The sequence below is a fragment of the Dryobates pubescens genome, chromosome Z, assembly GCF_014839835.1.
Source record: "Dryobates pubescens isolate bDryPub1 chromosome Z, bDryPub1.pri, whole genome shotgun sequence".
NCBI lineage: Eukaryota > Metazoa > Chordata > Aves > Piciformes > Picidae > Dryobates > Dryobates pubescens.
This window is the reverse complement of record NC_071657.1, coordinates 42,939,639-42,954,430: the sequence shown is the minus strand read 5'-3', so window position 1 is coordinate 42,954,430 and position 14,792 is coordinate 42,939,639. Positions and strand designations below refer to the sequence as shown.

Genomic DNA, 14,792 nt, shown 5'->3' with positions numbered 1-14,792 from the left:
ATCACTTATTCCATGTGAGAATAGATCAACACCCACCTCCCTCCAGCTTCCTTGAAGGTAGTTGCAAAAAGTAATGAGGTCTCTCTTCAGCCTCCTCTTCTGAAGGCTAAACAACCCCGGTTCACTCAGCTGCTCCTCATTAAGGATTGTGTTCAAGGCCCATAAGTAGCTTTGTTGCTCTTCTAATGTGTGTCCTTAGTTTCCATCTTCCAGTAGTGAGTAGGTTAAGTGAGGAAAAACACTGATAGCATCAGACTTTTGTTTGCTGGAGAGTCATGTAAAGGTACAATTTTTTGTTAACCATCAAAAAGTGGAATAGAAAAGTTGGTAACTTCTTATTTCTCATTTCTCACCCTGTCCCTGAAAGCAAATTTTATTCTCATTCCTAAGCCTCCTGACTTTTATATGCTAGGCTTGTCATTTCTTCTTACTTTGCTTTCCTTCAACTGTATCTTTCTCCAGCACTGTGATATCTCTCCTGGATGTCTGGGATCAGATGCTGTTCACCAAGGGAGGCTTCAAGCCTGTGCCCACCTATTAAAGACACAAAAGAAGATATATTTCTTTCAAATATATTAGGACACTGGAAGTCTCTTTTATAAAATTAAAGATTACATCAGATTATTAAGTGTGCCAGATAACTCTGAAACCCTCAGAAGTTTTGCTTTTTCCCAATATGGCATCACTCTCAGTCACTCTCAGTATCTAATTTCCTGAGTGAATGTACTATTAAATGATAATAAAAAGTTTGCCTTATGCCCCTTTGAACACTAGAGATAAGATTTCTTTGAATACCCTGTTTCCCCTCTAATTTTTAGCTTTTACCACTACTAGACCTCTCATTTTGTCCACAGTAAATATTTAGGATTTAAAAAATGCTTTCCAGGCAAGCAGAGGGTACTGTTGCATTTGTGGGCTAGTCTGAGTTTGCAGTTTCAGGACAGTCAACACAGCTGTGCATTTAGCTAGAGGCCAGTTTGATGCTTCAATGCTCAAGGCAGGTCTTTCTCATTTTCACAAAGACTTTTAACAAAGCCCACCAGCCACCTCTTAAAGTGAACCACAAGCTGTCTCAAATTCATGAAGTTTCAGAATGCATAATTTTGTAGTAAGAAATGTTGGAAGTAAGATGAACTTTTATAGAGCTGTCTCAAGATCAAAAGGAAATGTTGAAGGTGATCTGATAAGAAATATTTCTGAGTTTCTACTCATATAAATGTTTGCATCTTAGGATTTTTGCAGGAATTTAAAGACAGTGAGATCACCTTAAGATATGCTCTGGAAAGAAGGAAAAAATATCTTTGTGACCATCTCTGCCATAAGGTTTATTTGTGCAGCCTTGGCCTTCCCTGTTGCATGCCTACATTCTCTGCAATATTTCTATAATCCTCCCAACTGACCAGACCTTTTTTCTACACATTGTAAACTTCCTTTTTCTTTTTGAGTTTTCCTAAGAGCTCCCTGCTTATCTATATGCAGGTCTCCTGCCTCTCTTACTTGTTTGTTTGTTTGTTTGTTTTCAAGGGAATGTGGCATATTAAGGGCATGGACCCCCTGAGGTGTCTAGGAAGACAACTTGATGACATCTGTAGATAGCTCAGAAATTATCAGGATCAGCTATATATTTATATATATTTATACTTATATATACGTTATATATATATATATACACACACACGTATATATAAACCTATTCTTATACTTTTATATATGTATTTGTACTTTTATATATACATATACACAAAGCATATATACTCTTAGCAGCAGTTGAAAGCAAGCTTGTTTCTAGCAGTACTTTTCCACTCTCAGCCACATAAAACTTATCTAAATGGTCATTGATTAATCATTTCAAACATTTGCATCACACAGGGCAATGACAGATGTCCTTCATCTTGTCTGCTCTCTACCCCACTGCCTCCCAAGGTTTCATTCCAACAAACATGAGGGTATCTTTGTTCCAGGGTCTATCTCCATCTAACAAGGTCATCAATTCAGCTCCTTGCATTCCCACAAGGGAATACATTTTTCTTGAACTTGGAAGAGGTAATGTTTGAGTATTAACCAGCTTTCTTGGGCCTCCCTTCCTTCTAGAGTCCTAGCCCACTGGATACTTCTAAGTAGAGTTTTGAAGAGGACAAAGTTAGTACTCCAAAAGTTCAGGGTTGAGATTTTACTTACTGCTTCTTTATTGATATTAAACTCTTACATGTTGTGGTCACTACAGCCAAGATTCCCCCAAACCTTAACATCTACAACCAGTCCTTCTTTGTTTGTTGATACTAGGTCCAGCATCACACTTCTCCTCATTGGTTCTTCAACTTCCTGAAGCAGAAAGTTGTCATCAATGCACTGCAGAAACCTTTTGGACTGTTTATGCTTGGCTGTGTGATCTTTCAGACTAAGAGTAGTGATGAGGCAAAAGCACTTATCACAAATGAACATAATATGAATTCACAATAACCTGGATAGCAGGAGTCCAGCCTTTACTGTTGAGGAAGGGAAGACATTTTTCACTATGAAAACTTCATGAAAACAATAGCAAACCAAATGTATCCTGTAGTGTGGCTTCATTAAGGTTCAGTGCATTTTTGTCTTTCACATAAACTCTAGAGCTCTGAAGTATTTTTAGATTCATTTCCCTCAAAAAAACCAAAACAAAACAAACAAACACCTTTGTGTGATTTGCCCAAGAATCACTACAGTGTTCAGTCAGTTTCATGCACTGACACATGTTGTTATTTCTAAAAATCCTGTATCAGATTGTATACCAAATTGTGCAGGTCCAGTGTACCTTCTGATATTACTCTTTTATGATTCTTCCACTTCTGGAAGAATTGTCATCCAGACCATGCAGTGCTTCATGTGAAATTTTGCTATTCATTATCACTCTGCATTTTTTCTTATTTTAAACCTGTTTGGTGGTGAACATTTGCTCTACCCTACAGGATGCTATTTGAAAACAGACACACCTCAGGCTTTATAACCTTTGTCCTCCTATTTAATCTTTCTTCTTTATAGAGAACGCAGTTGAGTTTTGATAAGCCTATCAGAAAAAAAGTTACCACTAAGTGAGGAATTAATGGATAAATTTAGGTGATTTGTTTGGGTGGAGACGGGAATTCGGACTGTAATATGTCGACAGTATCTGTTCATGTGACCCGTGGACTTCCCTTTGTCATCCTATGCCTGAACATATATAAAGAGGGCTGGGAAGGCAAAGGGACGTTCAACTGTCATCACTGGCATCTTCTCTGACCATTGCACCATCATCAAATGCACTGGAATTCTCATTTGTATCAGATTTGCCATCACTGGAGGTGTTCAGAAGGAGACTTGATAGGGTGCTTGGTTGCATGGATTAGTTGATTAGGTGGTGGTGGATGATAGGTTGGACACGATGACCTTGAAGGTCTCTTCCAACCTGGTCTATTCTATTCTATTCTATTCTATTCTATTCTATTCTATTCTATTCTATTCTATTCTATTCTATTCTATTCTATTCTATTCCATTCCATTCTATTCTATTCCATTCCATTCTATTCCATTCTGTTCTATTTTTCCTTCATGTTCTGTGCAGCCATAGATGCATTTTCATAACTACACAGCTGGTGATATGTATGCACAGACTTCTTTCTAAGAGAGAAAGCTTGCTGCAAGCTTGACTCTTGTGAAATCTGTGCAAAACTGAGAAGTATTTGAAGCTTGTCTTCTTTCAGATTGTATCAGAGGCCATCAACTTGGGCCTTTTTCATCAAAAAAAACATGTTAGTGGATTAGGCAGATGAGGAAGCACATCCAGGTTAAAAATTTTTCTTGAAGAACAGATAAATATTTTATTGATTGTGTTCAAATGGATCCATAAAATTCTCTCATGGACTTGACTTTCAGCAGATATGTTTGCTGAAAACATATGTTTTCATATGATTGATATACAAGCAAAGGAATACAGGTCATGTCATCTTTTTAATGTTTGAACATTTGAGATTTATTGAATTCATTATAAAAATCAGAACAAAACCATCAAACTAAGAAAAAGATATTATTTTGGAGTGTATCCTTTAGAGAAAAGTTTCTGCAGTTCTGTATCATACCTGTTGTAGTTTTCTAGAACAGATGAGGAGGAAGGGATCATTTTCTGAGATGATACAGTGTCCTGTATCATGATAAGTATGCAAAATACTGTGGTAACTTTCTAAAGTGCTCGCTACAGTGTGGTGGTGATCATTGCCAAAGGGAACCAGGGAAAGCACTAAGGAAGATCGGATGGAATGTGACAATTACTGAAATTGTAATTGCTCTTGAGTCTCACACCATTACCTACAGCTGATGAGCTCCATAAAGAGCAAAACCAGTTAGGTCTAGTAGTACTGGCCTAAGAAAGAGGATGGATTTGGACAAGTGCCAGGACAGGTAGGGTAAGTTTTGACTGAAATCTATGAAGAACCCTGTGTGCACGTCTTTGATCTTGAAGTGCCAGCTTTGAACAATATATTGCCATCCTGTAAAAAGTGACCAAACAGGCTGTTAGTGGCCTGTGAGGCTCACAAATCACAGGGTTTAGTCTTACATAGGCTTTTCCCACATCTCACCTGCTCTGAGGACTCTGTAAACTTTCTCCTTTTCCAAAGACAAGTGTTGTAATCAAAAGGGTTTTATTACTACCATCCTTGATGTCCTTTGGAGAATGTTTTTGCTTCAGTCCATTATTAAATGACGATGTCAGTTCCACAGATTTATCTGTCAGTATCACATATGATAGGATAACAGATAGGTAGATTTAGACAGATACAGAAGAACAGTGAATGCATGAAAACTAACGTACTGAGATGTGGCAGCACAGAAAGGAGAATAGGCTGGGACAACTGAACTGTGATCCCGCTCTTAGGAAAGAGGAGAAATAAAACAGAGGTGGCAAAAGAAGATTTTTGTTTAAGAAAACAGAGAAGAGGTGAAAGTGTGACTATGATTCCACAAAGGAAACCAGAAAGATGAGAATGCAGAATGGTAGTGACCATAACAAGGGGGGAAAGAAAATGAATGCAGACTACAAAGGAAAGAGTAAAGATGAACAAAATAAAATTTGTAAGAGTAATTTCAAAATGTGGTTAAGAAGCATGAAAAAGAAAAAAGAAATTATAGCAAGAGAGGTTAAATGAGCCTACAGCAGAAGACAAGTAAAAAATAAATTGGAAAGCAAAAATGAGTCAAATAATTATGAGCTTTCCTTTATTTTAGTGGTTCTGTATCATTCTGTCACACATAATCCTTTAGTTCTGCACATCTGAGAAAGACAGCAAATATTCTTAGAATTTGTTGTGTAGGCTTCCCAGGGTCACTTTGATTTCTTCAGTCATAGGACATGTGATGAGCCTCCAAGTAAGTGGAAGTTCTACTTAATTCATGAAAATAGAAAACTTAAAAGTTTGTCTTTTTTTTTTTTTTTTAACTGTAAGTTCCTTTGCTTTTATTATTAAGCAGTTCTTTCAAGGATTTTAAAAAAAAAAAAAAAAAAAAAAAAAAGTCTCACCTTTGCCATATCTAGAATAAGTAGTAACCAGTTCTGCTCTGGGAAAGATACTGGAGATAAGGAGTGAAGAAAGGTGAGAGCTAACTGTAAGAAGTGCAGCTGTATGAAATTGAGCTGGTTGTGGCAGCTGGGGGATGTTCCTGTCTCTCTTAGTAGGAAGACACAACATCTCCCTCCATCATCCTGTGAAGGCAAGCTGCATTCCCTTTTTTCCAGACACCTTCACTTAGTTAATAGGTAATACTGTAATTTTTTTAGTGGTAAATTTGCTGCAGCTGTAATTTGCAGTGCTGTGTTTGCAGATGATCTCATGTATTTTATATTGATATTTTAAACAAAATTTTTGGTACAGATCAGAGTGGTGTTTCCAAAAGGGCCTGAAATCTGAATAATAGACTGGGGGGAGAGGCAGGGGGAAGGGAAAGCAAAAAGCTATTTCAGTGTAACCTGGATTATTTCAGGATGTTCTCTATCGCCACTTAGCCCTTCTGGCAGTTGGGATCATAGGGAGTAGCACACAGGTATTCAGAGATGAAGCAGATATTTCTGTGGCAAATCTTTTTAAGACTGTTGTAAAACCATTACTACTATAAATATATTTGAGTAGCACTTAAGGAGTGATTAGACAGGCTTTACTAACAATCAAAGAGCTCTCTATTACTGTAAGGCAAATATTATTTCAGAAATTAAAAATTACTTTCCTCAAACTTTCTAGCTCACACTTAGTGGACTTTTACTTATTAAAATTCTGGAGCATATTAAAGTATTTATCCATTCTGTGCAAATGATAACCAAGTGCTATGTTAACACTTAGACCAAAATACTTCTGAAAAGGATGCATCAACCCAGACAACACTGCCACAGAGGCATGTCCAGGTCTCTGGCTGCAGCGAATGCAATAGCCTGTCCCCAGTACTGGATGATAACATTAAGAACAGGTGTGCAAGGTGTGAAGAAGTAGATGACCTGCTCTGCACAGTGGCTGAGTTACAAAATAATACTGAAAGGCTACGAAGTATCAAAGACTCTGAGGAGGAGATAGATTGGTGGAGTCATACTCTACCATCCTTGAGGTAGGTACATCAGGAGACACATGAAGAAAAAGAGACTCCTCCGCCCTCCTGCCATCAGGCTAGCAAAAACAGTAAGCTGATGGAAGATGGAAGCAGATGTTTAAGGAAAGACTGGATGTGGCAATTAGTGACATGGTCTGTTCGATGTGGTGGTGTTAGCTCATGGACTTGATAATCTCAGAGGTCTATTCCAGCCTGAATAATTCTGTGATTCTGTCATTCTGTGAAGCAATTACGGATATGTTGAACTGGCACTTGCTTTAGGCTTATAAGCAGAGTGAATTTGGTGCTTCTATTCCAAATTAGTAGAATCACATGTATAAATATTCATTCACATGTGATTCAAAAAATAGTTTTGTTTCAATTGTTACACATCCAAATCACTTGCCACAATCAAAGGAAACCAAACCAGGATGTACTGCTTAGAATTTACCATATTGAAGCGCATATCGAGTTATACCTATTGATAATAAAGTTGTAGTAAATGTGTTAAGAGTGTATTTGTGTTAGGATTAAATAAACCTCCAAACCCAAGTTTTTCTTCAAGGCAAGGCTGTTGTATCTTGTATTTGTGAACTTTCTTCCCATTTTAAAATCCTAATATTTTATTTATGAACTTTCTTGTTTTGATCATCATGTTGTACAGCTCTATGTGAATGTATATGAAGGATATCACATCTGCAAGGGCTGGAATGATTATCTTCAGTATGTAAAAAGAAAACATGTTTCATTCTGCTGGCTATTTGCCTTTACCCTTATCATTACAGTTGACTAATGCTCAAGCCAGGTATCCACCACAAATTGGGCCCTTAAATGATAGAAAAGGCTGCAACCAAGGAGAGATTGGATCAGGGCAGCCCAAGTACTTACAGCTAGCAAGAGCAGCAATTTGTCAGGGAAGAAAGAGACACCAAGAAATGGTTGTGAAACAACTCTGGAACTCATGGAGAAAGGTAGAAAGGTAGCTGTTGCTCACAAATGATAGAGCTCTTACAGGACATACACAGGTTAGAAGCCTGAAATAATTTTAAAGCCTGTCATAGAAACTTTCTACTGCTAAAAGTTCACTCTCACATTATCTCAGATAATCACACAACAACCTGTGGTATGATGGCCGCCACAGAAACCTGCTGATATATGTACCCCACCATCCACACTATCTCTAAGTCCAGGAAGGTTTAGCAACCTGTGGACATGGAGGGCAGTGCTTTGCAGAACTGTAGAGTCCCCTCGATCATGCAAATATACCAGCTTTCATGAAGAACTGATGAGCTGTTTGAGCTCCGTGTTTCCCTGTGCAGCCCTGTACCCACTTGCAGTAGGGTCAGGATTTCTAGGAAGAGTGAGAATCCTGTCTCCACACTGCACAGAGGAGCAACGTTGTGTTTTGTGTAGAAAAGACTTTGAGATGTGAAGCTGACTGCACTTGCACTGTGCAGGTTCATGGAAACTTACTTTCCCCATTCTTAGCTACAGTTTGGAGTCTTTGGGTACATTCACAGTGACTCTGTCTGACATGCACAATAAGCCTTAAGCTCTTCCATTGCATCCAGCTTCTGGAGAACTTCTCTACAGCTGTGCCTTGTATGGGAAGTGTGACTGAGGTTTCCAGATGAACATCATTACTTTGCCAACCAGTGTGTAGTAACTCCTTAATTATAGCTCCATGGACAGCTATAGGCTCTAACTTCCCCAGCAAATCTAAATAATTACCAAAATATCCAGCAAAAAACTTCCAGGTAAAAAAAAGAGAACAAATGTACAGGAACCTACACCAGCACATCTGACCCAATGAAGGAGCAGTGGTGGCCAGTTGGAAATCAATGCACCTACAACTACCTACTGTTAAGATGCAGAAATTAGACATATTTCTGTCAGGAACAGTGAATTAGAGCCTCTCCATTTCATTTCTGCTGATATCAGAGGTCAGCCTAGAAACAATAAGCAACACACTAATATGTCCCAATTACTCCTATAAGCATGCTCGAAAACATGAATAGTAAATGCATTTTGTAGTAAATGAGGTATTTTATTCAGCTGTTGGGTCTCTACTAAAAAATTAGTAACTCTTGTTTAACTCCTCATAAAAGGATTAGTAATAATTTATAAGGCAGATATAGGTTATTTATAAATACACAGTACAAAATATTGTAATTTTTTTTCCAAGAACTGGGGGAAAATAGGGCTTCTCAAACCATGGTAATTTTTTTAATCTCCTTTCACACACCATAGACATGGTCCATTTTCAAATTCATTTATTTTTTCTACTTTATTGTTTTAACTTACATATTCATGTCCTACTGCTCTGTCAAGGAGAAAACATTGGAGAGAAAAGGAGAAAAGATTTATTTTTCTGTACAATAGCATGAAGGCCTACAAGTTGCCACTGCTGCACATCAGGACAAGTGCTCTGATACGTACCTTCCTGGAATCACAATTGCCAGAAATCTCTCACCGGCTGTGCTGCTGGCCACAAAGGCAATAACAAAGTAATGAAAGCTTAGGCTGACTGAATAAATCTTTCATTCAATATTGCAGACTAAGTTGCAATATTGCACCAACAATACCCACAATAGCTGACACTGTGAAACACTTAGCAATTTAGTTTACCCTGCAAAAATGTATGCTTATTGAAATGCTCAAAATACAAGTTAGGTTTTGGAATTAAGGTAGTGATGAGCTTTAGAGAAATTATTTTCACTTCCAGGTCTTTGGTGCTATTTCTGCTGTTTTGGATTAATCATTATAGCAATTAAAAATAAACCCACGGTTTTGTCTGTATTCTATTAATTAATTCATGGGACACTACCTGCTTTTTTTGCATTTATAGCAGGAATGTGAGATGGAGGCCTTGTTAAAAGAGAAATAGTAACATGCAAGCTTCTGTGAGATGTTTCATGCATACTTGCTCTTGAATACAAGCCAAATATTTCCTTTGAAAATATGAGGGGAAATATCTACTCCCTGGCTTACTAATTACCAAGTACATTACTTTACACCTTGCACTGTGAACTTTCTCCATTTCTTAGCATCCAGATCCAGTTTAATAATTCTTAATATTGTCTTATCAGCAGATCTCAGTCCCAGTTCTACTTCTTCTTTTGAAGTCAGTGGAATCACAAAATTGTCAGGGTTGGAAGTGACCTCAAGGATCATCCAGTTCCAACCCCCCTGCCATGGGCAGGGACACCTCACACTAGATCAGGCTGCCCAGACCCCCATCAAGCCTGGCCATAAAAACTTCCAGGGATGGGGCTTCCACCACCGCTTTGGGCAACCTGTTGCAATGTCTCACCACCCTCATGTTGAAGAACTTCTTCCTAATGTGTAATCTAAATCTACCCTCCTTTAGCGTGGATTCATTCCCCTTAGTCCTATTGCTACTCAACACCCTAAAAAGTCCCTCACCAGCTTTCTTGTAAGCCCTCTTCAGATACTGGAAGGCCACAATAAGATCTTGGAGCCTTCTCTTCTCCAAGCTGAACAACCCCAACTCTCTCAGTCTGTCCTCATAGGAGAGGAGCTCCTCATAGCCCTTCTCTGGACCTGTTCCAACATGTCCATATCTTTCTTGTAATAGGGGCTCCAGAACACAGTACTGGAGGGAGTGGGGTCTCACCAGAGTGGTGTAGAATCACTTCCCTCAATCTGCTGGCCACACTTCTCTTGATGCAGGCCAGGATCTGATTTGCTTTCTGGACTGCAAATGCACACTGACAGCTCATGTTGAGCTTGTCATCCACCAGCACCCCCAAGTCCTTTTCTTCAGGGCTGTTCTCAAGCCAGTCATTGTCCAGCCTATATCAGTGCCTGGGATTGCCCCAACACAGATGCAGGACCTTGCACTTGCTCTTGTTGACCCTCATGACAGAGGCATGGGCCAATCTCTCCAGCCTGTCAAGGTCCCTCTGGATGGCATCCCTTCCCTCCAGCTGTGTCTGCTGCACCACACAGCTTGGTGTTGTCATCAAACTTGCTGAGGGTGCACTCAATGCCACTGTCCATGTTACCAACAAAGATGTTAAACAAGACTGGTCCCAGTACTGATCCCTGATGGACTCCACTTTTCACTGGCCTCTACTTGGACATGGGCCCATTGACAGCCACCCTTTGGGTGTGGCTATCAAACCAGTTCTTTATCCACTGAGTGAACCATCCATCAAACACATACAGCTTGGAGACCAGGGCATCATGTGGGACAGTGTTGAAGGCTTTGCTCAGGTCCCGGTAAATGACTGCTCTCCCCTTGTCTGTTGATGTTGTGACCTTGTCATAGACTGCCACCAGGTTTGTCAGGCAGGATTTGCCCTTGGTGAAACCGTGATGATTGTACCAGATCACCTCTTCATTATTCTGCCCCGCAGTGCCTCTTTCCTTTCTGAGGAGGGGCACACCTTCCCTAGTCTTCCTTTGGCCTTTTGTTGCTGGGTAGGGGCTGTCGGCGAAACTGCCGGGACCGTCACCTTGGCAGGCGCATCCAGCTGGCCGCCGTTTGCACAGGGGCCCCGGGCACATCAGCCGCTTGAGCAGGGCTTGCCCGCGCTGGAGTCGCCACCGCCGCCGGCGCCATTTGAGCTACCGGCCGTCTGCGCCCCACCCTGGCTCTTTGCCAGCGCTGCCGCGGCTTTTGCATCAAACGCTAGGTGTACCCGTATTGCCTCCTGATACCAGGTCTCTGGGTCAGTGGGAAACTGGGGATCTGGACATTTTCCTTCCCCTTCTAAGGGTATTGTAGCTAAGCGTTTCTTAGCTCCACTATTCTGTCTTCCCCTTCCCCCACTGTGATCTGAAACTGCTTCTTGGTTGACTCTTAGCTCCGTGCCACTGCCTGGAGAAAAGGTAAACACTTGCCTAGTCTTACACTTTTCTCTCCACAAAGTTATAGCCAACCCTAATACAACAAATAAAGACAGCAAATTCAGGCACAGAAGACAAACCATTGTAGGATTCAAATCACTTAAATAACTCACAGTTATGGGGACTGTAAATTCCAGAAACTGAGGTGGAATATGTAGTGAAAAGTTACCATATCTCCCATGATGGACAAAACCAAGGCAATAATCACCAACACCCCAAAACATTGTTTTCACCAACTTCCACGGCTCCACTTTGGCTTCCTCAGTCTGAGCACTAATTAATCACTCAGTTGAGCAATGAATGCCCCAAGATTGGATAAGCACCAGTTAATATGAAAGTGGTGGGCTGAAATTCCCCTCCTCTCCCCACCCCCGGCTAAAATTGTCAGACCAGCTGAGTTGAAAGCAAATAAAACTGTATTTGCAAGCAAAACTACAGTCTGGAAACATGGAATGCAATGCATATGTACAAAATACACAATATTTACATCTATTTACAACTTATAAACAATGCAAGAACCTCCCTGGGCAAAACCAGGGGGTTACCAACAGCTTCCCCCTCCTTGCTCACTTCCCCCCTGTACAAGAGAGAGAAGAGCAGAGAGTAGGCTGTTAGTACTTAATCACAACAAAGAAACGCAGTCAAGGTCTGCAAGCCGACAGAAGCACAGTGAGTATCGGCTAGAGTGAAGGAAGTCGAAAAGAGAAAGAGTTAGTGTACACAACTAACTTTATGTTAGATATCAGACCAATGGTATTATTTAGATCTTATCATTATTTTCCTTTTGCATCAAATGGTAATGTATTCACGTTCTACTACTTTCTCTTCAAGATTTGTGGCAAATTTTCCTAGGCACAGCCTAAAACTACCACACTATTTCAACCATAGCTTTTTTGTTTAAAACAGATAACAATTCTAGAAAATCTTGGTTTATGCAGTGGAACCAGTGTGGTGACTAAATTGGTCCTTTCTGCTCTTAAAATCTGTGCTTTTCCAAATGACATTTTCTCTGACGTAACACCATACTGTCACAGTGCAGTAATTTCAGGCTGTTTTTTTTCTTCTGTTTTCTTCTGGTTTTTTTTTTGCTTTGCATTTTTTGTTGCTTTTCTTCTTTGTTTGGTTTGGGGTTTGTTTGTTTGTTTCCTTTTTATAAATCCAGGAATTGGTCAAGGAGTTCCAGTGGTGGCCCTTATTGTGGAAGGAGGTCCTAATGTTATCTCTATTGTTCTGGAGTACCTGCGAGACACTCCTCCTGTTCCTGTTGTGATATGTGATGGCAGTGGCCGCGCATCTGACATCCTTGCCTTTGGTCACAAATACTCTGAAGAAGGAGGGTAAGTCTTTGTGTTGTGTCTTTCTCCATCCACAGATTCAACTTGATTGTGGGACAGAGCCCAGAAAATTATTAGCAATGCAGTCTGAAAGTAATACCTTCCTCATACATCTGATACCATTATCAGTAAGGGTGACATACTGGAAGTATCCAGCATAGCAAAAAACAAAGAGGATTTAAAGCAACACTAAGTCTGTAGAATAAACAGAGGTGGAGAAACCTGTTATTTGCCAAGATATGTAACTGACAAGTGTTGTTGTATGGTATCTTGTAGATTGCACATCAATGCTTATGCAACGATCTGAGTTTCCACTGTCCCACATTTCTTTGCTGACTCAAGATGAGGCAAGGACAGTATTCAGCTTTTATTGTACAAGTGGTTTTGCTGAACCAGGATGTGAGCATACTTTGCAAGTTCCAAAGTGCATATTATAATGACATCAGCGAGCTACCTCAACATTCAGGGGGCCCATGGAATTACATACATCCAGTACCTGCTGTTGATGATAATCAGCTAATGGAGTTTTTGATTCTCAAAGAAGTAAGGAGTGGCAGTAGCAGAACTGCCAGTTTGGACTTCTGTAGGACAGACTTTGGTTTGTTCAGCAGACTGATTGGCAATGTCTCTCGGGAGACCATCCTGAAAGACAAAGGAGTTGAGGAGGACTGGGCGCTTTTCAAGAAGGGAATCTTAAAGGCATAGGAAAAGACCACCCCTGTATGCTGAAAGATGAGCTGGCATGGAAAGCCAGCATGGAAAGCCAGCTTGGCTAAATGGAGAGCTTTGGCTGTAACTCAGGAACAAGAGGAGAGTTTGAGGCCTTTGGAAAAGGGGACAGGCCACTCAGGAGGACTGCAAAGAAGCAGTGAAACTATACAGGGAGAAAATTAGAAGGGCAAAAGCCCAACTACAGCTCAGTCTGGCTATTGTCATAAAAGATAATAATTTTTCTATGAATACATTAACAACAAAAGGAGAACTAGAGAGAATCTTTATCCTTTATGGATGCAGGGGGAAATACAGGGACTAAACATAAGGAAAAGGCTGAGGTGCTTAATGTCTTCTGTGCCTCAGTCTTTAATATCAGGATTAGTTGTGCTTGGCAGCCAGCCCTTTAAGCTGGAAGACAGGGTTGGGGAACAGAAGGAGACCTCCATAACCTGAAAGGAAATGACAAGTAATCTGCAGAACCACCTAGACACACACAGGTCTATGGGGCCAGATGGGTTACACCCAAGAATGCTGAAAGAGTTGGCAGATGTGCTTATCATGCCATGCTTCATGAATTATCATCAGTCCTGGTTAACCAGGGAGGTTCCATCTGAATGGAGAGTAGCAAATGGGTGCCAATCTACAAGAAGGGCTGGAAGGAGGATCCCAGGAACTGACTGACTTCAGCGCGAGGAGAGGTCATGGAACAAATCATTTTGAGTAGCAGAACATAACATCTACAGGACAATAAGCTGACCAGGCCCAGTGAGAATGGATTCCTGAAAGCTTAATGAGCCTCATCTCCCTCTATGACAAAATGACCCACTTGGTGGATGAGGGAAAGGCTGTGGATGCCATTTACCTAGAATTCAGTGAAGTATTTGATACTATCTCAGATAGCATCCTTGTGAAAAAAAAACCACCTCTCTGCCCCAGGCATGGACAGGTATACACTATGCTGGATTAAACACTGGCTGGATAGCCAGGCCCGAAGAGTGGTGGTAAATGGAGTTAGATCCAGCTGTCAGACAGTCACAAGTGGTGTTCTTCAGGGCCAAGTGCCAGGACTGCTCCTGCTTAATATCTTTATTAATGATCTTGACAAGGAGATTGAGTGCACCCTCAGTAAGTTTGCAGATGACACCAAGTTAGGTGGGAGTGATCTGCTTGAAGGTAGGAAGGCAGGGGAAGATTTAATGAAATTCAACAAGGGCAAGTGTAGAGTCTTGCACCTAGGAAAGAACAACCCCATGTACCAGCATAGATTGTGGACTGAGCTGCTGGAGA

The 14,792-nt window shown here is 40.6% G+C and overlaps 1 protein-coding gene across 2 annotated transcripts in view; it reads left to right on the top strand.

Annotated features, from left to right (window-relative positions):
* The window catches only part of TRPM3 (transient receptor potential cation channel subfamily M member 3), a 348,624-nt gene that overhangs the window by 189,999 nt on the left and 143,833 nt on the right, over window positions 1-14,792 (top strand). For both annotated transcript variants that reach the window (XM_054178940.1, XM_054178939.1), the window contains exon 7: window positions 12,620-12,794. In XM_054178940.1, coding sequence (XP_054034915.1) covers window positions 12,620-12,794 — 175 coding nt within the window. The remainder of the gene's footprint in view (window positions 1-12,619; window positions 12,795-14,792) is intronic.